The 22,618-nt window shown below is 47.3% G+C and overlaps 1 protein-coding gene across 1 annotated transcript in view; it reads right to left on the bottom strand.

Annotated features, from left to right (window-relative positions):
• The window catches only part of IGDCC3 (immunoglobulin superfamily DCC subclass member 3), a 94,427-nt gene that overhangs the window by 10,716 nt on the left and 61,093 nt on the right, over positions 1–22,618 (bottom strand). Inside the window, exons 5-7 of the mRNA XM_054272780.1 lie at positions 19,789–19,926; positions 13,529–13,687; positions 6,079–6,244 (exon numbers count right to left, since the gene is read on the bottom strand). Of these exons, the coding sequence (XP_054128755.1) occupies positions 6,079–6,244; positions 13,529–13,687; positions 19,789–19,926 (463 nt within the window). The remainder of the gene's footprint in view (positions 1–6,078; positions 6,245–13,528; positions 13,688–19,788; positions 19,927–22,618) is intronic.

The raw sequence follows: 22,618 nt of genomic DNA, 5'->3' as shown, positions 1-22,618 counted from the left end.
CTGTGCAATGAGAGCCTTGGCCATCCGTTACCTGGAGCCCACATCAATGATACACAGATAATGGGACACTAAAACAGCTGGATTTTTGGCTGTGAGAGCATGGACAAACTGGAGAACAGAATGCCCAGCATCTAAACACCAGCTCCATGAGAATCACCTCCCATGTGGAGGATGCAGTGCAGCAGGGCCAGTGTTCAGTCCAGGTTTTGCTGCTTTTTGTCTTTTTTTTTTTTTAAGAAAGCTCTAACAAAAGGAAGATCTGTAGTTGCCGTGTGAGAAGGCGCAGAGCGTCTCTGTGCATCAACCATCTGAAATATGCAGTGTCCTTTTATTTCCTCCCGTCAACACGAAAAAAATCTGTCACTTTGGGACATCTGCTGCTGGAAAACTTTCCCGCGAGTGCCAGACTGGCAGCGCCGCGAGCACGTCAGACGAGGCGAGATGCCAGAAGGCTTTCTGCTGGTCACCAGAGCTGCTCGGCGAGCCGAGGGCTCCATCACATCCCCACACAATGCCCTGACAGGCATTGATGGAAGTGGGGAGAGGAGCTGCTGCAGATTCACACCCGGCTGAGCTGTAACGAGAGGCCTCCGCTGCTCGAAAGCCGCAGTATTCCCAAGCTGTCTCCCCGGTTCATAGGCAATCAGGATGACTGATCTGGCTCGGGTCAGGGGTCCAGGCCGGTGACCGGAGATCGGCTTTCCAAAGGCTCCTCTGAAAAAGTCTGCGAACTGAAGGAAGGCTCTTCATCGATTCAGGAGCACAAAGGAGAGGGGCCCATCTGGGAGGGCATCAGCCCGCGCACGCACAGGCGCACAAAGGAGGGAGTGTGATGAAATTAATGCAGAGAGCAGGCTGTGGCTAGCAGGGACAGCATTGAGTGCCAGCAGATACAGAAAGCCACTAGTGCCACATTCAGATGCCCCATCCCTGCTCTGGCTCTGTTTGTCATGACCTGTGTTGTGCTGTGCTGCACTGAATGATCTGTTCCTGGGCTGCTGGCCTGTACCACACTGGGAAGGAGCCTTTACGCCCCCCAGCTTTGCAGAAATCCCTTGTATTCTGAAGGTTGCCTTTCACACTGGAAATTAAGGTGCAAAACTTGAAAAGTGACACTAAGCAAACACTGCATATCATTGCCAGCCTTCTATTCTATATATTCTACACATATTCTTACACATCCAGACATTAAATATCAAACAGAACATCCTAGGTGAAATTGGGTTGGGTTATGCAGAAGGACTCATTTCTATTTTGCAGGTACTGCAGCTCACTGGCCAGGATCCCAGCCCAATTTTGTGATTTCAGACTCATCCAAGAGCAGCTTCTGGAAGGCTGTTGCTGGTCCCAGCCACACAGTCTGTTTAAATGAGCCACAGGCTACAATCACAGACTTAACTGAATCCTGCCCCAGGAAGCAGAGAAGCCTTTACATCTTCAGGACCATGAGGAAGCACAAAATATCTCAGAAAAAGCTACTGGAAGGAAGGGCAGAGCCTGTATTAGTAGGACTGCAAGTGTAGACACCTGTGAGAGCTATCTGCTGCTAAACTGAAAGTCCCCCAAACTTTTCCCAAGCAAGCAGCACAGATACTGGAGCAGAAAAAGACCCAGCCTTATTTAGGGGAGACTAATTCTAGGCTACACCACTATGGGCTCAGTCCTGCCTCAAAGCCTCCTATGTAAAGACCATTTTCTGCTGATGGATTTTGCTGTGTGCAACAGTTGGAACAAACACTTAAACTCCTGACTCAATGCACTTCAAGAGCAGCTCAGTGGAGTAGCACACAGAGAAATTACACAGGCAACTTGGTAGCAAAATTGTCGCAGCCACGTGAGAAGGAGATGCTGATGCCTGTTGCCGTTGGCTGATCCGGGGCTGCTGCAGGCCCTTTTTGTGGGATATGGCTGTGTGATCCCAGCACAGGATCCCTGCTTGGTGCAGGGATCACGCTGATTCCACACTGCTTAGAGGGCTTTGTGTATTTGTGTAGCCATCCTCCTTGCAAAGGCCATTTCCACGTGTCTTCCAAAGTCAAACCCATAAATTATGTTTAAATCAGGAGCAGCGGGTTCACATCCCCATCCTCCACATACTTATTTGTCATGCTTCTGGGAACTGAAATATGATTTGCTACAGAGCACTCTCCCCTCAATCACAGCCATCTTCAAACTCGTGGCATAAGGAACTGCAGGCTTGCCTGTCCTCCCTTATGTGGTCCAAAACTGTACAAATTGAAGTGTTTGTAGGGAGTGTGCACCATGAAGGGATGTACAAACCTATCTGCACCTTTCCACACCCAGCTAATGTAGGGTTTACAGAAAAAAGCCACCTTTGGAATGACAGCCTCTGGTTTCCCTGGGTTTGGTACCAGAAGGGCTGTCAGGTCCCAGGTGCTGGGATGTTTGTGCTTGAAGGCCCCTCTCTGTTTCTGCACTGGGATTTAACAGCACGAGAAGTGCAAGAAGAGCAAAGTTGTCCTGATGTTTATTTACAAAGGAGCATTTCCCTCGATGAGCCTTGAACATTCATGGCCCTGGAAGTGAGACATTTCCAGAGCACTAAACCAAGGGCTAAACTAAAACAGTGAGGAAGAATTTACAAAGGTCATCAAGCAGAGCGAATGCCACCTGAGCCCAAATTCTAACAAAGCCTTTTTCCGGTGGAACAAATGAAGTCCCTTAATTACAATTTGTAAATATAATCTTCTTGGAAAATCAATATTTAGAGAGCTTGCCTTCTCTGAAGATGTTGGCCTTTGTTCCTTGCTATTATGGCAATATAAACCCCATAGTGTGATACACTTCCAGGCTGAAAATTACCCCCCTGAACCTGATTGGGTCAAAGGAAGAAAAGCAATAAACCTTTCACAGTGGTAATTTGGAGGCTATTTCATGCTTCCTTGTAAATTTTGAAGTAATAACCTAGAAACATAATTTTACACAAGTCCATGTGTAAATTAATTTTACACAAGCCCAACTTGGCCAGTAACCACACCTTCCTTCTGCAGCAGTACTCCACTTCTGGGATGGGCTGGTGAGGAATTTTGCTAGAACTTCCTTTTATACCTCTCAGGCATTTGGATAATGATCTATCAGAATCACTCCAGGAGCAACATGGGCATCTCTGATCAGCATAGAAGGACAGACAGCCACTGCTGGACACAGGGATGGCTCTACCAAAGGCCATAAGGCTCCATCAGCTTTTCCCTCGGAGAGCTTGGCTCAGCACCTCACCCTGACAGCAATTGGCTGCATCCCCAGCCCAGGGGCTGCATGGCAAGGCAGCCCCATCGTCAGCTCCTTCAGTCATTTTTATTCACAGCTTTTAATGGAAAAGCCCACAATTCCCTATGCCTGAGCCTTCATGCATTTTTCATTAACAATTATCCGCTATCCCAGAACTGCTTTTGATTTTTTGCTAATCATCGATTGGCTATTTTGTTCCCACACAGCTGGCATTTTCAAAACATAACAACCACCTCTGGAGAGGGCACAGCAGAAGGCTGATCTTTAATGCTAATGTGCCCAGAAACCGTCAACACATCAGGTGATGGGAATTCACATCTGAGGGACCACAAGGGATGAGATATTTATTGGATGCAGCCCGTGAGGCTGATTTTACTGTGCTGAAAGCCTGGAAGTTGCTTATCAAGTGAATGTCTGATGTTGTACCAGCAGTCACATCCAATCTCCAGTGAATCCAGTCCTGAAGCTGCAGCCCAGCAATGAAGGGTTTTTGGAGTCCCCTCACCTTGTAGGGTATGCTCTCCTTGGATTTGCAGTTACTGCATATAGTTGACAGTGTGGGGTGAGGCAGATGCAAAAGGGCCCTTCACAGCTTTGGGAAGCAACAGATCCATTGGCTGTGGGTTTGTGCTGCTGCCCACAGGGCCTCAATCTTGCAGGCATAGAGCAGTATCTCAAACACCATCTTCTGCAGGTCTGAACCTTGCTTTTGGCTGCGTTAATTTACAAAAATGAAGTTGCTCCCAATGACACACTTTGCAATCAATTAGCACATGATATGTTTTGGGATGATTTACTGCTTTTTTCCTAAAAATCCCTTAGGGGGCATTCAGACCTCTATGACAATATTAAGCAGAGTTTTAATCCAAATGAATTTTCTAGGAAACCATGTAATCTAATTAAAAAGCTCATGCTGTAGTTTAGTAGCTTCATCACTAGTGTATTCGAGATCCATCTTTACACAGACAAATATTTTCCAAGCGCAACAGACTGATAAATCCAAGACATAACCACAAACTGATTCTGCCTGGAACTAAGTGGGTTACAGCACTTAGTTATGCCCATGAGAGTAAAACAAGGGCAAACTTGAAAAAGCTCAGGTAAAAAATCATCCATTGATGCGTCTCCTCCGTGTCTTGGAGGTCCCAGCCCTGCTGCACCAGTGAGGGCATTTTCCAGACTGACAGCTTTGGAAACCACCAGGCATGGCCACTTGCCTGGAGCTGGAGGTTGGAGCCGACCAAGACTAGTGTGGAAGACAACAAAAGTTCAACACTGTTGAGTACAACAGCCTGAGGGCTCAGCTTTACAATCACATTACTATAGCTTGAGAAGATGCCACGTGTCAGCTGAGCCCCAGGAACGGGCTGAGCTCCCTCAGCCTGTGCCAGATGCTGAAATCTGATCATTCAGCTTGCTGTGGAAAATACTGATGCTAAATTGCATTAAATGATTCCCATAAGAAAACGATTACAGAGATGTTCACCAAGTTGCAGTTCATGGGCATGGGTAGCACAGCTCCAGGCACAGGGACCTGGCCAGGAGATGTGACCTGACTCCTGCTCTCCTCAAGTGAAGAGGAATGATTTCACAGGGAAACAACTGAGCAAGACACAGAGCTGGATTCAGTGTCACTTTTGCCATGGATTTAACGACCACTTCATCACTTTTGACTTCGCTTCCTTATCAACAAAAAGGGATGCACTAAGTTCCCTCCTACCCCTTCTGCTCTGTTCATACCACAAAGGGCAGACGTGCCTCAGAAAGCCGTGCCATGAAGTAGAAGACCACGCGCCTGAGCTGAGTGTCATCTGTGCGAGAACATACAAAGTTTTTTGAAGCTCTAAAAACTTTCAGTTTGGAGAAAACCTCTGCTGATTGAGATGGTTTTATTACCACTCACACCTTATCCTTCTTGCATCACACATCCTTCCATCACTCATGTAACAAAGCTTTAAAACCCTTCAAACAAGACAACAAAAAGCCACATTATACAGACTCTCAGAAAAATAAACTCACTCCTGTCCCCTGAGGAACAAGCCATGGTGCCTGCACAGCACTTCCCAACTGTCTAAACTGAAGGTCCAGACCCTCCAGCGAGGCTGGGTAGTTGCTTTCTTGAGACACATTTGTTAATATAGAGAGCAGCTCTATGACACCACAGAGTACAAACCTCTACCAATACATCAGCTTTACAATACAGGTGCTATTATTTTGTAGTATATTTTTTCATGCTATTTCCATAGAAACTACATTGTTGAGTGGTAATTTTCACACTAAGTGCATCATTTCCTCAGTACAAACATCCCCATCCCCTCACAGGAAAATGCAGTTATTTAGTACTCAGAGAACACACTCTTCCCTGGTGAGATAAAAGGCTAAAATTTAGTGAAAGTCAGGCTCCACACAAATATTATTTCTAATATATTTGCATTTGCATGCCCAGGAAGGTCAATGTTCAGGCATTAAAGCACAGTTCTTCCACTGAAGAGTCTATGTGGTCACTGTCAGCTCCAGGAACAACATTTAGCCCTTCCAGAAATACCCAGGACAAAAGAAAAACTTTTCCTGGGTTCCTGCATCAACAGTCAAAGTCTAATGCTGATGTCCTGGCACAAAAATTCATGGAGCACCAAACTGTAATACTGTAAGGTGCAGCCAGCAGGACTGGAGCAGGGTTTTAGTTTATCAAAGCCCAAGTCGAATTCACAGATCTGCTTCAGAACACTGCCACCTTCCCATCGGCTCTTTGCTATGCAGAAAGCAATCCAACATCTCTCCCACTCCCATTTCCACAGCAGTGCCAGAGCTCAGTGCACCAGGACCTACCTGTTGTTGTTCTTCAGCTTGATGTGGTCGCTGGTCTCCAGGATCTGCCCGTTCCTCAGCCACGTGATCTGGGGAGGGGGTTCCCCTTGGGCCACGCATGTGAAGATGGCAGTAGTCCCCACGGGTCTGGAAATGGACTGGGGATGCTGCACAAACTCTGCTGGGGCTGAGAGGAGGAAGGAGAAAGAGGGTGAGAAAAGTCCTGATGATCCCACTTTATCCTGGTACAAAAAAACACCTCATCAATAAGCCTTGTCTGCCCCGGAACGTGGAATACTTGTCCAGCCCACAGCACAGGCAGCAGATAACTCTGGTTTGGATGGTGTGTCTGTAAGCAATGCAAAACTGCCTTTTGGCTGCCCACCCTGGCAGTCATGGCTTCACAGGAGGCACCTGAAGGCCGGATCAGAAGTGACTGAAAGCTGAGATGAGCCCTGCAGGGTTCAGGCAAACAGGACCAAGGTTTAAGCTCCTTCACCTCTCCCTGGTGTCCCAGAGAAAGCGACCCCCGTGCTGCAGCTCGGGAAATGTGCTGTTTGCTCAACAGCAGAGCTCAACCAACACCCTGGCTGTGTCTAAAGGACCTGAATGGCTTTAGCAAACTGCTTGAAATGGAAAGAAATGTATGGATATCATACAGCAATCTGGCAGGATGTTCTCTCTGCAGTAAATATCGGATTTGCTGCCAATTTTTCCTGTCAGCAGAAGATTAGGGAACCTTTTGTCTCCAGATCTTCAGCCTGGGACTTCTGGGGTCCTGCCAAGCCTTGCAGAAGACTACACCATGCCTGTAACTGCTGCTCACCTTGCCACCAAATGTTTTCACCTTTGGCAGTAACATTTTTAAACAGAAAGCGATCTCTTCCTTCCAGCAGCTCAAATTAGATTTAAAATCATTTATCAGAATAAACCACTGTTTCAGCCTACAGAAAGCAGGGCCTGACAGACACTGCCAAATAGGTGAGATTATTCAAGCAGTTCTGCTTCAAAGGACAAAGTGATAAATATACTCCATGTTGCTACTGAAACCTAAAATCAGGTGGAACCGGCAGCAGACACAATGAAGACAAACAGATAAGGGGCACAGCTCCATAATAAATTTACTGACTAACATCACATAACGGATGGCTGACATTAAATTTTTTTGACAAAAGAAAGATTATCGAGGGAGACACATTCAGAGCCACTCACTGGCATTTTCTAAGCATGGGGTTGGTGGCTGTACCACGAACAGAGATGTAGGGATTGGAGAAGGGAGCAAACTGGTCTAGAGAAATATACTGAGGAGTGGCCAGGCTGCAGGTGGGGATGCAAGAGTTGAGCATGGCCAAAACATCCCTTGGGGTTTCCTGCAGCATTTTGGGGGATAAAGGTCTTTCTCAGCTGTGTGCCAGTAAGGGAAGAGGTAACACGGCCAAACTACAGGGACAGGCGCTTGTGTGCGAGTAAAAGTCCAGTTGTGCAGATTCTAAGTCCTCCAAGCAGGAAGACAGAATTCATTGCATAGCTTATCCCCCTTGAAGGAGCCCCCTCCTTCATTTTTAATAATCAGAGGGAAGTGGAGCATGGCAGGTCTGACTTATGTTACAGGTACAGGGTATCCGCCAGCAGAGTTTATTGTCAGGCCACCGCTGTCAGCACTCGGCTCCACTAATGAACCTGGATCCCAGCAACCCAATGGACACATACTTCCAGAACCTCCTGCTAAACTTCCCCATGTGCCAATCAATCTCTTGCCCTTTTACTTCCCTTCTGTGTTTTTGCTCTAGACTTACAGATTAAAACAAAACTCAGGATGGGTTCAATAAAAGTTGGAAGCAAGGATAAACAGGGGGAAAACCCCTCATCCCTGCCATGAATGGCCCCTTTGTGGTGTACAGTGAGAGCATTAGAGACTTGATTTTCCTCAGCCTCCCGCCCCCCGCTTTGTGCTGGCGCAGTTTTGCAGGAGCAATTATTTTGCAAGTGGCTGTGCACCTCCCTGCTTTCATCTGGGCTGCCGAGCTGCACCCGCAGCACTCGCAGGTGCAAACCCACGATGCCAAGGAAGGGCACAGCCACCTTCCAGCTCCTCGCTGCAGCTTCATTAAAGATCCTCTTGGCTCTTTGCCTCTGCCTCCCGCTCGCTTCATCAAATCTCAAACCCACCGTTTGTTCAGCAGAAACAAAGTTGAAATATGGAAAGAAGCATCCGGCATAACCCTTGTGGAGCCACCGGCTCTCCTTATCCTCCCTTATTAGCCCGTGTCAAGAGGCAGTAATTGGAGGGAGTCGCGTGTGACTCGGGGTAACGAACGCGCAGCTGCGGCCGCTGGCTCGGCGCCAGTCACGCTGCTTGGTGCCGTGGCCCGCGGGTGCCTCGGGTCCCTGCTCCCCTCTGCCATCCCTCCTCTTTGCAGCCTTGCTAAACACAACCCCAGCCCCTGCCTAACTTGCTTTAACCCTCTGGGGAGCAGGATCCCACCTCTGCTGTGCCGAGCTGTCCCCTGTTCCATGGCATCCCTCACTGCAAGACATAGATTGCCCTTCTGCTGTTCCTGCTCTTCCTGGCTTTCCCCAGACATTGCTCTGTCCTGTTGAGGTCTCAGTGTGAAGTTGTAGTACCAAAATGGTCCAGGTGAAAACAGAAACCCATGGAGTTAGAGGACATGGTCTGGGAACAGATGGAGTTTAAAGGACATGGATTGAGAGGGTGTCCCTCTGCTACCTGGACCAGGGTGCACCCAACCTGTGTTCATAACCAGTGCTCCGAGGAAAGTGCCCTCAGGAAATTGCTGGTGTGTGGTCTCAGGGTAAATAGCTCCTTTCCTGGGCAGAAAACCATCTCCTGTCCTCTCCCAGGCCCTCTGCCCTTCTCTTCCACACAATTTTGATAGGATCCAAGAGTTTGCCTGGGTTAGTGGGGAAGGAGCAGGAGCCAACCCTGCTGACTGCCAGCCTTGTCTTCAGCTGAGCCCTGCCCACTGCCAGCCCGTCACCCTCCTCATCACTCATAATTAACAGAGCATCTTGCCAGGGCCCATCCCACCCTGCAGTGGGCGCAGTGGCCTGAACACTTCTGCCCCTTCCACACTACGTGCCAAAAGGCCATCACAGGCAGCCAGAGCAAGCGGTTCTCAGTCCTCCATTAAGATTTAATAAAGATACTAATAGAGAGCACTGTTAAGAGCAGAGGATTCAAATGTGGCAAGGAGGAATGGGCAGGATCCAGCCCTGGCTTGTGAAGTATGAAGAAACCACAGCATTGATTATTCAGGACTTAATGGGAGGGAGGGGATCATGCAGTTTTAATGAATATTTAAAGCATGACATTGGTATCAAAAAGCAATAACACTTAATACCATCCCCAGAATCATTAACAAAGTGATTCAGTAGCATTTACTGTGCTCAGCAAACTCTGATAGCATGGAGATGCACAGCAACAGCAGCTTCTAACAGGAGACCCCAATGGGCTCCATCTCTTTTGGGACAAGCCAGCAGGGACCAGCAACCAGTGTGTCCCCCAAGATATCAGGGAACTTTGCTGTCCTTGCTGTGAGGTTGTGGTGTGGTGCTTATGGCAGTTCCTGATGGCTCACAGAAGGTCCCAAGGATCACTGAGAAGGTCCTAAGGTTAAGGGAGCAGTGACAGCCAATGCTGTGGTGCCAGACCAAGCCGTGCCTCTTGCATCCCCGTAGGAAGTGTCATTAATTCTCAAGTTGACAGAGTGGCAGGGTTGGGAAGGGAGGCTGGGGTGAAGAGAAGGAAGAGTAACATGGAAACAACAAAACCTCATAAATTAGGCTACTGGCACCCACAGTAAGGGTATAAAGGAGAAGTCAGGTCAATGGGGAAGTCACTCAAGCACAGCAAATGGTGACAGGAGATTTAAGACAATTGCTGCTCACTTGGCTTCTTTCTCTTCAGTCTAGAGGATACTCAGATGTTTACTTGAATAACTTACAGTAGCAGTGATGGGACTGGAAGGGCCAAAGATGGAAACTGTGCCCATGTCCCCTGGAAAACAGGCAGAGAACTCTCAAGGAGGCTGTCATGGAGCCTGCCTTTCAGCCCTCATGAAATTCTTGTCCCAGCAAGGTGCAGGCTGGAGCTCCAGGGCAGCCAGGTATGTTCCCATGTCACCCACAAGTGTGGTCCTGGAAGAATGGTCCACAGGGATCAGACACCCCAGCTCACTCCAGCATCCTGACAAACAAGATCTGAGTGCCCACCTGTCCCTGTGTGGTGGCTTTTCTTGAGAAGGAAAATGTGGACAGGAAGGGAACTGCTCCATGGGGGACACTGACTCATACAGCACATACTGAAGCTGGTTTGCAGAATGAATTCAGGGCTAAACTCAAGGACAAACCAAGTACCACAGAGCCAAGCCTAAACCACAGCAACTGCAATACATGTGCTGCTGAATTCCAGCCCCAGCCAAGGCTTGTGATGCCAGCGAGCAGGAACGATGGAAGAAACATCAGGAAGCGCAGCGGTGGCCGGATCTGCTGGACCAAGGAGCGCTGCCCAGTCCTGCCAACAGCAAGCAAGGCAAACAAGGCAGGCATTGTCAGCAGAGCCTTCAAACCCATGTCCTTAAGATGGGCCCTCATTTATGAGATGGGATCTCATTTTTCTGCATAGCTTTCAGGAGGAAATGAAGCGTGGAGTGGAGAACACTGGTGACCATCTGGCCATTCACAGCCCATCAGTTTGTTATGACACCAAACACATAATAAAGCACAAAAGATTGCACAGGAGGTAGAGGGAAAGTGCTTTGATATATTTTTTCCCTTGCCACTGAAGCCTGCTCTTCCCTCGCCTCACACACACGCACACCCTCGGCTTCAGTCGGCGCCGCATTCGGCCCTCCGACAACTCCCCCCGTGAGACTTTCATTGGAAGCCCAGCACAAAGCAATATTCAAATGGCTGCGCTGGGATCTGAAGGGAAAATGGAAACTTTCTTGTGTGAGAACCTTACAAAAGAGATCAAAGGAGCCTAAATGGCCAAGGGAGGGTAGGGAGGGAAGGAGTGGGGGATTGACGCCTTCTCCTCTGGAGGAAGGAGGAATTCCCAGGAAGATAATAATCTGAAGGAAAATCTGCAATGGAAAGGACATTATTGCTGGAGGAAGAGCAGAGCCCTGTGTTGGGACACCTGTGCCCACGAAACTGTTGGATGGGACAAGGACCACTGCTGGCAGCAGGAGGGAGGACGTGGTCTCAGTTCCAGCCTCCTGCTAACTCCTTGCCTTACAACAGGAAACATCGTCCTTTCTCCTACAGTTTCCCACCTATAAAACATCCCGCCTTCAAAAGACTGGGGCAAGTTAATTTGTGCCTCCAGGCACTTCAAGGGCCCCTGCATAAAGGCAGCAAGTACCTGGCCTGGTGTGCTTTGAGGATGCTGTATTGTCCTAGCCCTGTGCTAACTTCCTTTCCAACCAGGCTTTTGATAACCCGCTCTTTGCTTTTCTTCTCTTTGCGGATGTAATTTGCATCGCTGACATCTTGACAAAGATAAAACCCACAGTCTCCCATGTCAGTCATTATCACTGTTTTCTTCCCAGATGAACCTGAACAGCAATCATTTGTACCTCTCAGCTGGAAAATTCAGGCAAAATGAGATGCAGAGGCAGGAAAAACTGCTTCCAGAGGGAGAGTGAGCAAACCTGGGATGAGCTCAGTTGCCTGGCCAGGGTCTGCCCCTACCCTGCTTGGGGAACATTCCCCTAAAAAACATGAAGCATTTTAAGGGTAGGCAATACAGGTTGGGGTCCTGGCCACTGCAGGTCCTGTCTAAGGGTTACTCCAAGGACACACTGGCCACACTTGTCCACACCACTGCCAGCTTCTCTGCTGATGCTGAATGCAGGAGCATCCTGCTTCTGCACAAAGACTGGGCTCCTGTGGCCCTGTGAGTGACATTTTAGGGACAAATTCTCATCTTGGCTTGCCAGGAGAAAATCCACAGTAATTCTACATCAGTTGAACTCCAGCACTAGACCAGTTGTTCAAGAGCTGATGCTCAAATCTCCAAAAAGACTAAAAACTGCTATCTGTAGTAATGAGAAGTTGTGCTACCTTTCACCCTCTCATTCAGTTGCTAACAAGTGCAGCCAACCATATTCAATAGCTGAATTTTTAAAACTTCATTGATTTTCCAAGTAAATTGTTTTGGGTCTGTCTCCTGGACATCAGCTTGGCGTTTGGGCTTAGGAGACCTCTCCTACATGCACCATGTGCAGAGCTGTTCTGCAGCAGCTCTAAAGGGTTTGTATCAGTACAGAGAGGTTGCTCTTAATGCTGGGGTTGGTGTTTCTTAATAAGGGGATTCATAGCTGTGCCAGCTGGGAGGTCCCCTCATAGCACGGCTCACCCAGAAATCCAAGAGCAATAGAAACAGTGAGTTTTCACCTTGTCTCATTGTCTGATCAGCACCCGGGGCTCGGGAGGCACAGGCAGCCCTTTCTACCCCTTTCCACACTGCTCCTCCGGGATCACCGCCTGCGACTCCCGCGATCTGTCGGGGACACCAGGGCTGGAGCAGGGCACTTTCCCCATCAGCAGCAGAAAGGTTCAATTAGCAGCTCCGGCAGGAGGTGTGTAATTTTAGATTCAGGATATCATCAGTCAATAGTTAATGAGTGAACTGATGAGAGCGTGAGATGCTTTAAGTGGACTAGCTTGAAGAGGAGGTGAGTGCCTGTAATCAGGGGCGGATTGCTGCCATTCAGAGCGCACTGCCAGCTGGGTTTGCCTTCTCAAATGCTTGCCTGGCTCCCCTCACCATGGAGACTGGTCTCGTGGAGCATGTGGAAGGGATCTGTGTGCTTTCTCTAGTGCTGATCTCTACTTTGGGCTGAACTGCCCTTTACAAGTAGCATTTCAGGACAGTTGCTGCAGGAAGAAGAGCAACCTGTATCCCATGGGCACAGCCCCCAAAGGGTGCTTCACTAGGTCCTGGCAACTGGCTCAGACTTAGTGTCAACTGCTACATGAAACAGTCACACAGACCTTTTGGAAATGGTTTTAGACTTACTGGTGCCATTTCCATTGGAAAGCAGTACTCTGTGAGTGGTATCCACTGCTGCATATCACTGCAGGAGTCATATCTATCATTCAGAGGCATCCAGTATGAGAACAGTGACCATATCCTTGTATCACTAAGGTCCATGAGACAAATTTGGCTGATTAATTCAGGCTTTCTGCTGAGATGCACAAGTATGGTAACAAGTAACAACCGGAGTCTGCTAAGACAATGCCTGTGATGGGGTGAGAGATCACTGTAGCCCAAACAGCTGATGCCTCAGTTGAACCACACCTGGTTGCGACTCACCTGCGTGGGACACAGACTCACCCCCACCCGGGAAACCACATGTCTAGGAAAGGAGTGCTTTGCCTGGTACCACCAGAGGAGTGAAGTCAGGACCTGTCCACCCCAAGCCCTCAGGGTGCCGGGGCTCACCTTGCACGACGAGGCTGCCCTGCGCGGTGCGGCGCACGCGCGTGCCGGGTTTGTTGGCGGCGCACACGTAGATGCCAGAGTGCTGCACCGTGAGGTCCGAGATCATGAGGTTTCCTGTGCCCAGCACCTGGATCCCCTCCACGCCAATTGGGCGGCCGTCTGAAAGAAGGGGAGAAGGACAAGAGTCACATGCTGGACCTTTGGGCAAGGTTCTCCAGGGCACAGCCCTCAGTGAGATCCAATCTAAGTACTGATGGAGTGGTGCCATGTTCTGCTACTGCCATGTGCCAAGTAAAGTCAATAGGATTTAGCTGATGCTCTTATCAGAACTGCCTTCTGCAGAAGTCAGATCCTTATTTACGTGTTTGCCCCAAGTCACTCTTTGCTGCTTAAAAACCCAAAGTACCACCACAGGAAAAGTGAAAGCTTTCAACCGTGTGTTCAGATTAAGATGAAGTACCCAGAACACAGTTCAACAGAGTGGTTAAACCAAGTTAAATCATCTCTGAGCCATTGCCTGCGTTCTTCCATTAGAATGAGCAGGGATCCACTTAGCTCAATAGCCTATTTCCAACAGAAAGGCTTCATGAAGAAGTCGAGCTAACCTACTCCAGTGCTTCCCTGATGCACTTTCCCAGCCACCAGCAATTTATGACCTGCAGATTACCTCACCCAGAAGTCACACCACTTTACCTGTTAACCCTTGATGGATTTTTGTGGCTTCTGCAAGTAAGAGAACCCTGGATTTTTGATTCCTTAGCCCTTGAACACACACTAGCTCAAGGCTGAGGAGCTGGTCTCTCAGCTGGTGGTTAGATCTCATTTACTGTGGCTTGGAAGGGCAACTGAAAAGGGCTGCCCCCACCCCAAGTGCTGGATATGAGGCACATGAAATAGTTCAGTATCAGGGAATTCGCTTTTATCCCATTTTCTATGGAAAATTCCCAGCCAGCTCTAATTACAATGTGTTTCATTAGTATCAGGCTATTGCTTTCTATTGTTTCATTGATTTGTGTTTTAAGACACTGTCTGACAAAGGCAGCTCTAAATCAGGCCTAGCACATGTCAGGGTGTCTGAGCAGAGGGGCAAGGCAGGGGAGTTTTACTGGAGGAGCAGTTAAAGGGAGCACCCTTTCATCAGACAGGAATCAGGGATTCAGTTCTCTCAAGTTTGCTCATGGAGGAGTTTAAAGAACCTACAGAAACCAGAGAAGCAAGAACCAGCCCTGGTGATGGCCCCACCTGGCCTCCCCATGAGACTTCCATACTCATGTTTTTCAGGACATTTTGAAACTTAAAGGTTTCATTGCTTCATTAGACAGAAAATGCCAGACCTCTTCATTATTTGCATTGCAAAGAAAAATGCTTGGATCTTTTAGAGACAGAAAAACAATGTCATTAAAGAATCACACTGCTGGCCAAGCCACCGCTGCAGTAAATGGCTCAGTCATAAAAAGGACAGTAAAACATGACCTGTCCCACATTTAATGAGCAATAACAAGGAACCATTCCTTCCAAACAGCATTTGAACTGAAGTGTAAAGAGGTCTGAATTAAATCCAAATTGAACTTGATTTCATCTTTTAAGTTAGACCTTTCAGAAGTCTGTATTTACAACAGATGTAAAAATCAAATCTCTCTCTTGAGGGAGGGATGGGACCAGTGAAAGATGTGAAGTGGTCACACCTGGATCCTTCATCACCTCAGTGCCTTGAGAAATACCACAGAAATGGGACTTGAATGTCAGCAGTTTTACTGTATTATTTATAACGTCCTCCATCATTTTAGCATGCAAAGACTCAGCCTGCAGCAGGTGCTCCCACCTCCCCACCACCCAGTCCAAATACCAGTATCAACATGCCCTCAGTTATCTCTCCAATTCCAGCTATTAGAAGTCTGGTGGTCTGAGGAAACATCTCCTGTCCACACATCTTTCATTTCCCTGGAGAACAAAGCCCTCCAAGCTCAGAAGCCTTGGTGGATCTGCCATTTGGGTCAGTGTGGCCACCTCTAACAGCCAACAAAAATCACTGTGCCTGATCACCTCAGACACTTCTCACTCAACCCCTCCTTTTCCAAAAGCACTGAAAAGGACTTCTACAGAAACATCTCTACTTTCCCAGTCTGTGCCATCCTTCTCACTCTGTGTCTCCCTCAGCCTGAGCCATCCTGCAGTCAGCTAGAAGGTCTTCAGCTAATATCTAGTCCAACTTACAAACACTGACAACACATATAAATAATACAGAGTGTTTACACAAGAAATTCCTTGCATCCTGAAAGCTCAGCACTTTGCAGAACCGCTGTGCTGAGGGACTCACACCTGCTTTGCAAGGGTTGCTATTTATTTTAACCCTGTTTTCTTTACAGGGAAACCTGAAGAATGGTTTGGATCAGGCAATCCAAACCCTGCAAATCCACCTTCCTGGCATCACCTGCCACCACTAAGTCATCTCTTCATGGAGGAGATCTGAAAGACTGCAAAAGCCAACGCTTGCTCAGTTCCCAGAGCTGTCAGAACCCAGGCAGGCTTGAAACCACTGCTCATTTAACATGACCTTCTGCTTCTTTTAAAGAAGTCAAAAGCAGAAAATTTGAGGGCTGAAAAAAGGCCAGTCTGGAGGGAAATGCCTAGCAGGTTTTCTCTTTCGATCCCTCAGCTGATGAGGACAAAAGGGAGAGGTTCAGCTCTTGTGAAGAGCAGAGTGACCTCTAATTAATAAAGGAGACCATTCTCCAAATGGGAGATGCTCCCAAAAGATGCTCTGGCTATAGACAAGTAAAGACTTCACGGAATCATAAGATGGTTTGGTTTGGAAGGGACCATAAAGATCATCTCATTCCAATCCCCCTTCCATGGGCAGAGACACATTCTACTACCCCAGGTTGCTCCAAGCCCCAGCCAACCTGGCCTTGGACACTTCCAGAGATGGGGCAGTCACAGCTTCTTTGGGGAACCTGCACCAGGGCCTCCCCACCCTCACAGGGAAGAATTTCTTCCTAACACCCAATCTAAATCTACCCTCTTTCAGCTTAAAGCCATTCCCACCTTGTCCTATCACTGCACACTCTTGCAAAAGTCCCCCTCCAGCCTTCCTTTAGGTCCCTTTAGGTACTTTCAGGTTCCCCATGGGGGTGAAGTCTAGATGAAGGACGCCTGCAGTTTGGGAGCCACGTTATTTATTTTTCCAAGGTGTATGTGATGCTTTCTGGAGCCCATTCTCCGCCTGCTAACTGAGTGATTGGCACACCAGCACCAATTACAGAGCCCCTTAAAACGTGCCAGGCAATATGAATATGCAACAACACGAACGCCTTTCTTTTATAAGTAGCAAGTAGAAAGAAAGTAACAACTTTCTAATGTTGATCATTTAGGTCTTTTGTGAATTCTTTGTATTGTGTCATAGTAGCCTTCCACTTTTTAGACACATGCGTCTCCTGCTCCTGAGGACACCGGGCACTGTGGATTAGCATATTTAGAGTACATTGCAACAGTTGACTATTCAGTATGTGAAGTGGTGAAATTTACTCTATTATTTCTAAACACTTACGGGAACGGTGCTCCTGTCAACCAGTCAGCCATCTATTGCAAGCTTCTGTGTCCAATAAGTTACCAATTAATTGGCTCCTACAATTGTTGTATAGTTTACTTCTTGAATGGCTCCCTCTTTAGTAATTTCCTTCCCATTGTGCGGCCCTTTCTGACAACTTCTGTATAACGCTATCAGATAATCACTGTCCTTTCTTTCTCGCCTCACTTTTCTGTATCTCTCTAAATAGTTTATTATTCTGCTTTGGTACCTTTTATGGAGGCCAGCTCAGTGGCCTGTCAGTTAAAGGGTAAGGATACATTAAAATCGTCGCTCATTCAAAAGGCTTTGCAGTAAGTGCCCAGGATATTCATTTGTGCACACATACAGGTCCAAGCCTGAAGTGTGTAGCTCTGAAAGGAAAAGCCCTATCTTCCCTGAACAAACCCTTAATGATTTTACATCTCTCTCAGAGCCTGCTCTCTAATGAATGTTGACATTTCATGCACGGCGAGACACAGGAATTCTGTTTGTGGTCAGGGGCTACAACATATTCCCAAAGAAATTAAATTCAAAATTGATTGTGTGACACTCAAAAACTGGCCCAGAATTTGAATGATTTCCTTCAAGCAAAATATAGCTAGCTGCTTTTCCCACTGAAAACCGGCCAGGTTTTAGCAAAGCCAAAGCAAGAAGTACAAATGGTGTTTATGGCTTGCTTTCCCCTGTACCAGAAAGCTGTGAAAGCAAAATTGTTCTTTTGCTCCTTTTTGACAGAAGAAATGCCACAATGTCAAAACTGTGAGCAAAGGGGCTCAGAGAGAGTTTCCAAAAAGGCAATGTGCCCTGTGCAAAGTCCCAGCACAACAGCAATGCCACAGCTCTTCCTTACTTCTACAAGGCAAGAAAGATGCTCACACAGAATTGACTTTTTTTTTGCTTAAATTAAGGCATTCCTATTGCTAAATCAGCTGGATCTCTCTAAGACTTTGTGGCTGTTGATTTTTTATTTCTGCAAATGGATTAAAGAGATTTTTTTTCCTAAGCTGAGTGAGTTATCTGTAGGAGGAACTTCAGGAAGAAGACCTTCATATGGAAGAAGCCAGAGCTGACAGATACTCTGAGGACCTCCCTGTCCAGCACAAACCCCTCTCCTTCCCCGTGATCACACAGACAAGGAGATATGAAAGTGCTCCTGAAATGGCTACAAAGAGATGACAAAGCCTCCAAGTCATCAGAGAGCCCGTGCACCGCGTCGCTGTCAGGATCACTGTCATCTTAAACGAGACCTTGTGATGCTTTGGACAGGAAACATTCCTGCTGAAGGGAAGGGAAAATAACAAGATCTGTTTCCCATTCAGTAGCTCTGATTCTGCCACTGTGCTACAAAGTGGCGTGGAGAGGGTATTAATTTTTGGTGGAAGGCAATGCTGAGCTCAGACCATCCAGACAAACATTGCACAGTACTATTACATCTTCATTATTGCACTGCTCTATAGAGACAAGTGTTTTGAAGAAGGTAATAAGCACTTATAATTAAGGCAATTATAAAGTAGTTTATTATAGTTGAGCTCTAACATAGAACTGTCTTGTGTCCAAGAGAACCAAACCAGTGATATAGGGTATCTGGGGAATTTTTAAAACAGCATCAATCTGATGGTTATGGCTCTGGAGGCAAAAATACCAGTTAGTGGCATACAAAGGCTGATTTTACAAGCCACTAGAGGATGCAAGGAGGGAAAACATGGAAAAAATGTGCAGCTGATATTGGATGCAAGTCCTCATTCCCTGGCAGGCAGCTCTGGAGTGGGAAATCACCCTGCCCATGAGCTGACCATGACCCTTGGAGAGCTGTGGGGGTGGAGTCCCACATCCAGCACAGCAGCATGAGACAGAATTATCCCAGTTTGTGCTTCACAGCCACCTTGGGGGACACCAGGAGATGAACATCCCAAAATTGATGTGACCTCAAGGACCACAGGATCTCCAGAAATCCCAACTGAACCCAACCCCACTGTGCACACAGGCAGAGTTACAAGCTCTGGGAGATAAAACAAAATTCATCAGCTCTTCACTCAGCACAGGTTTCTGTAGGGCAATGGAAGTGTTGTTCTGAGCAAAACAGTTTCTAAGCTATTATCACAAAGTTAGAACCTAAAATAAACCTTAGAGAAACATAGTCCTTTGCTCCTCCTTGCTTGCAGGATGCCATCAGAGACTGTCTCTGGTTTCCATGCTGATTTAAAAACATATCACGGACCCCAGCAGCAAGCATTTGTTTTTTCAGGGCTTCAGACACACTTTAAACATTCTCTCCCCCTTAAAATTGTTTTAAAACTCCCTGAACAGGCAGCAAATTTCTTCTAAGTCTGTTTTTATGTGAAAGATGTGTTTGTGTATGATTTTGCTTCTCTAGGCCAACAGTGGTGATGTTTTTGATGCAGCAGCAGAAGATGCTGTCACTTGAGAAAAGATAAAATTATCACCTTTCATGAAACATCTACAGGTTTAACCAGCCCACTTCTCTAACAGCTGAAAACAGAATCTTGGCAGAGAGAAAAAACAAAGTGTAGACATGAGGATAAAAAGCACTTCAAGCCTACAATTACCTTCTGTGGGAAGGGAGAGGGCGAATCAGCTGTTGTATGAAACAGTCAGTGGCATCTACCTATTTCCTACATGATGGCAATGGAGAGGAGGAGGAGGAGGAGCCCCCAGTGACCCCAGGGCTTACCCAGGCGGCTCCAGGAGACGATGGGCCGGGGGTTGCCGGTGGCGATGCACTCCAGCACCGCCGTCTGGTGCACGGTCAGCGTCAGGTTCTCCGGGCCCACGAGGATCATGGGGTCCTTGTACACAGTGGAGTGGGAGCCTGCAACGACAGCACCATCGTCAGAATGCTTCTGATTGCCTCTTGTTTAAAGGGAACATCGAGGACTTCGGGCATCCTCTAAGCACATCTCTTCCAAGTACATATCTTCTTTCATCAGGAGCTGTAGTCACAGGAGGAGTAATGAGTTCAAACTGGAAGAGGGGAAATTTAGTTTAGGTATTTGGAAGAGATTCTTCCCTGTTAGCGTGGTGAGGCCCTGGCACAGGCTGCCCAGAAAAGCTGTGGATTCCATCCCTGCAAGTGTTCAAGGCCAGGCTGGGCAGGACTTGGAGCAACCTGCTCTAGTGGAAGGTGTCCCTGTCCATGGCAGGGGGTGGAATGAGATGATCTTTAAGGGTCCTTCCAACCCAAACCACTCCAGGATTCTAAATTATGTGGCTGGTGTAACCCTCAATAAATCTGAGATGTACATGAAACAAAAGGAGCACAGTGTTTGTGTGACAGTCACACTGAACATATTTTAAGTGTGCATTGATTATTCCTGGGGAAAACCCCTGAAGAAATGATCCAGCTACAAACAGCCCTGTTAACACCTGGATATCAGCAACATAAAGAAGGAACTGCACTGTGAACTGCAAAGAGAAGATGTGCATGGTATATAAGGAAAACACAACATGAAAGACAGCAGGAATGCAAATAAATGAGGGAGTTGCTTTATCTTTCAGCATTTCAAGCCACAAAGTAATCCATACAGATCACAATGCCTAACTCTGTCTCTGTGAGCATCCTCTCTTGCTGCTGGTGTCACTTGCTCCAAAAGACCTGTCCTGGGCCAAGGAGTGATGGAGGTAACAGTCCCTGACTCCTGCTGAGGAGCCTTCTGAGAGGAAACTTCTCTGATGACTGCACCCTACTTTTTCCTACCATTTTCCTGCGAGGAGAGGATGCATCCCATTGCACTGATACAACTGTGACATATTTGCTGCTCGTGATACAATCACTAATCCTTTATTTGCACTATAGTAGCACCAAGTGGCAGCAACCAAGAATAAAACCCATCATGCAAGATGGATGTGCAGACCCATAACAGAACAAAATCCTGGTGCAAAGACCCTGGACACCAGACAGGCACAAGAAAGGCAAAAGGAAACACATTTCACTAGACAGAATGACAGCATGGGACAAAAACATGTGTTATATATACCACAGCTGAACCCACATCTCCTGAGTCCCTGAAAAGTGCCTTATCCCTGAGCCAAAAGTCCCTGCAGCCTTTACTCCCATTTTCTGGAAGCAGGAGAGGAGGAGCCCAAGAGATATTCTCAGTTCTCCATCAGTAAACAGGAATACTGAAAATCTCTGCATTAGTCTTCCTCCCTGTCTCTGATGAGAGCTGGGTAATACTCCAGAACTGCTGAGGTCAAAGCAGTGTTTAAGGAATTCCATCAATCTTACAGCTGCTGGCTGTAAAAAAAAGCTCTGTACACCTGCAAAGAGAAATACCTGGGCTGGTCATCTGCCCCCAGGCAGGAGTGGGGCACAGGGAGGGCTGGGGAGCACAGCCCTGGCTGGGCTTTGCCAAAGGGATCAACCCACACTGACTCCTGGACATGGACTTCCCAATGTTCAAAATGCTCGTTACAGGGAAGTGATCCACCAAAATCTATCTACAGGGGCTTTTCTCCAAGAAAAACAATTTCTTCCTGCACTTTTGAGTGTTACCCGTTCACAGCAGCTCAGGGGCTGGAATAAGGGCATAGCAGGGGGATTCCACAGTGGTCCAAGGGCAAGCACAGATCAGAGCAGCTCGTTTGTTAATTGTTCCTACGGGGGCTAAGCAGGGAGCGATAAAGCGACTCCGAGCTTGTGTGTAAATGGGCAAAATCCAAGAAAAATCACCGTGTCAGTGTGACTTAAGAGCTGACTTTCTCACTAAATGCATTTCACTGCAAGCCATAAAATGCAGATTTTTTGATGAGAACCAGAATGCACAATAAATTCATATGACCGGCTGGTTAACCCCAAGAGATCTGAAAAACAATACCTTCCCCTCAGTACCTTGGAGTGCCTTTAAAACCCATGTAGATTTATTGTTCTGAATCACAATACTAAATGTTCACGCTTAGAATAATACGGTATTATCAGCGTATTATATAGCGATTTCAATATTTCAAAACACGGAGAAATGAAATGAATTGTCCAAGGTCACCCAAGAATACCAGCAGATGGGAGCCAAGCTCAAAGCAGAATTTATGAAACACACTACTTTGACAATAAAATATTTAAATATCACATTCTTTGATTTCTATTCTGAGTCTTAGATATTCAGGTTTTTGAGTGTGGATTCAGCTCCCTGAGTCTGGGCAAATGCTGTCCAACTCTGGAATTGGCATTTCCACCACTGCTCACCTTCTGCAAAGGCCATGGAATGGCCCCGTAGCTTTGCTGCTGACCCCATCACCCACAGCAGTGACAGCTCCAGGGCCAGCAGGGACTGGGACAGAGAAGTCAGATGTCAGCACTGCACAAAGGGACCAACCATGTCCCAACATCAAGGAGGAGGTTTCCTTCTTCAATCAGACCAGCTCTTTGATGCAGGGTCAGGAAGGAAGGAGTGATAAAATGAAGGACTTGTGGCAGGCGACTGCTGCTGGAGCTCAGCAGGGTTCACGGCAGCACAGGGATTTATTCTGAAAGGGGAAGAGGCTCTAATGATGACCATGGTCCCCAG

Source organism: Melozone crissalis, unplaced genomic scaffold, assembly GCF_028551555.1.
Source record: "Melozone crissalis strain CALT ecotype California unplaced genomic scaffold, PUWL_Pcris_2 ptg000014l_1, whole genome shotgun sequence".
Classification (NCBI taxonomy): Eukaryota; Metazoa; Chordata; class Aves; order Passeriformes; family Passerellidae; genus Melozone; species Melozone crissalis.
Note: the sequence above shows the minus strand (reverse complement) of the source record. Positions and strands in the feature narration are given on the sequence as shown.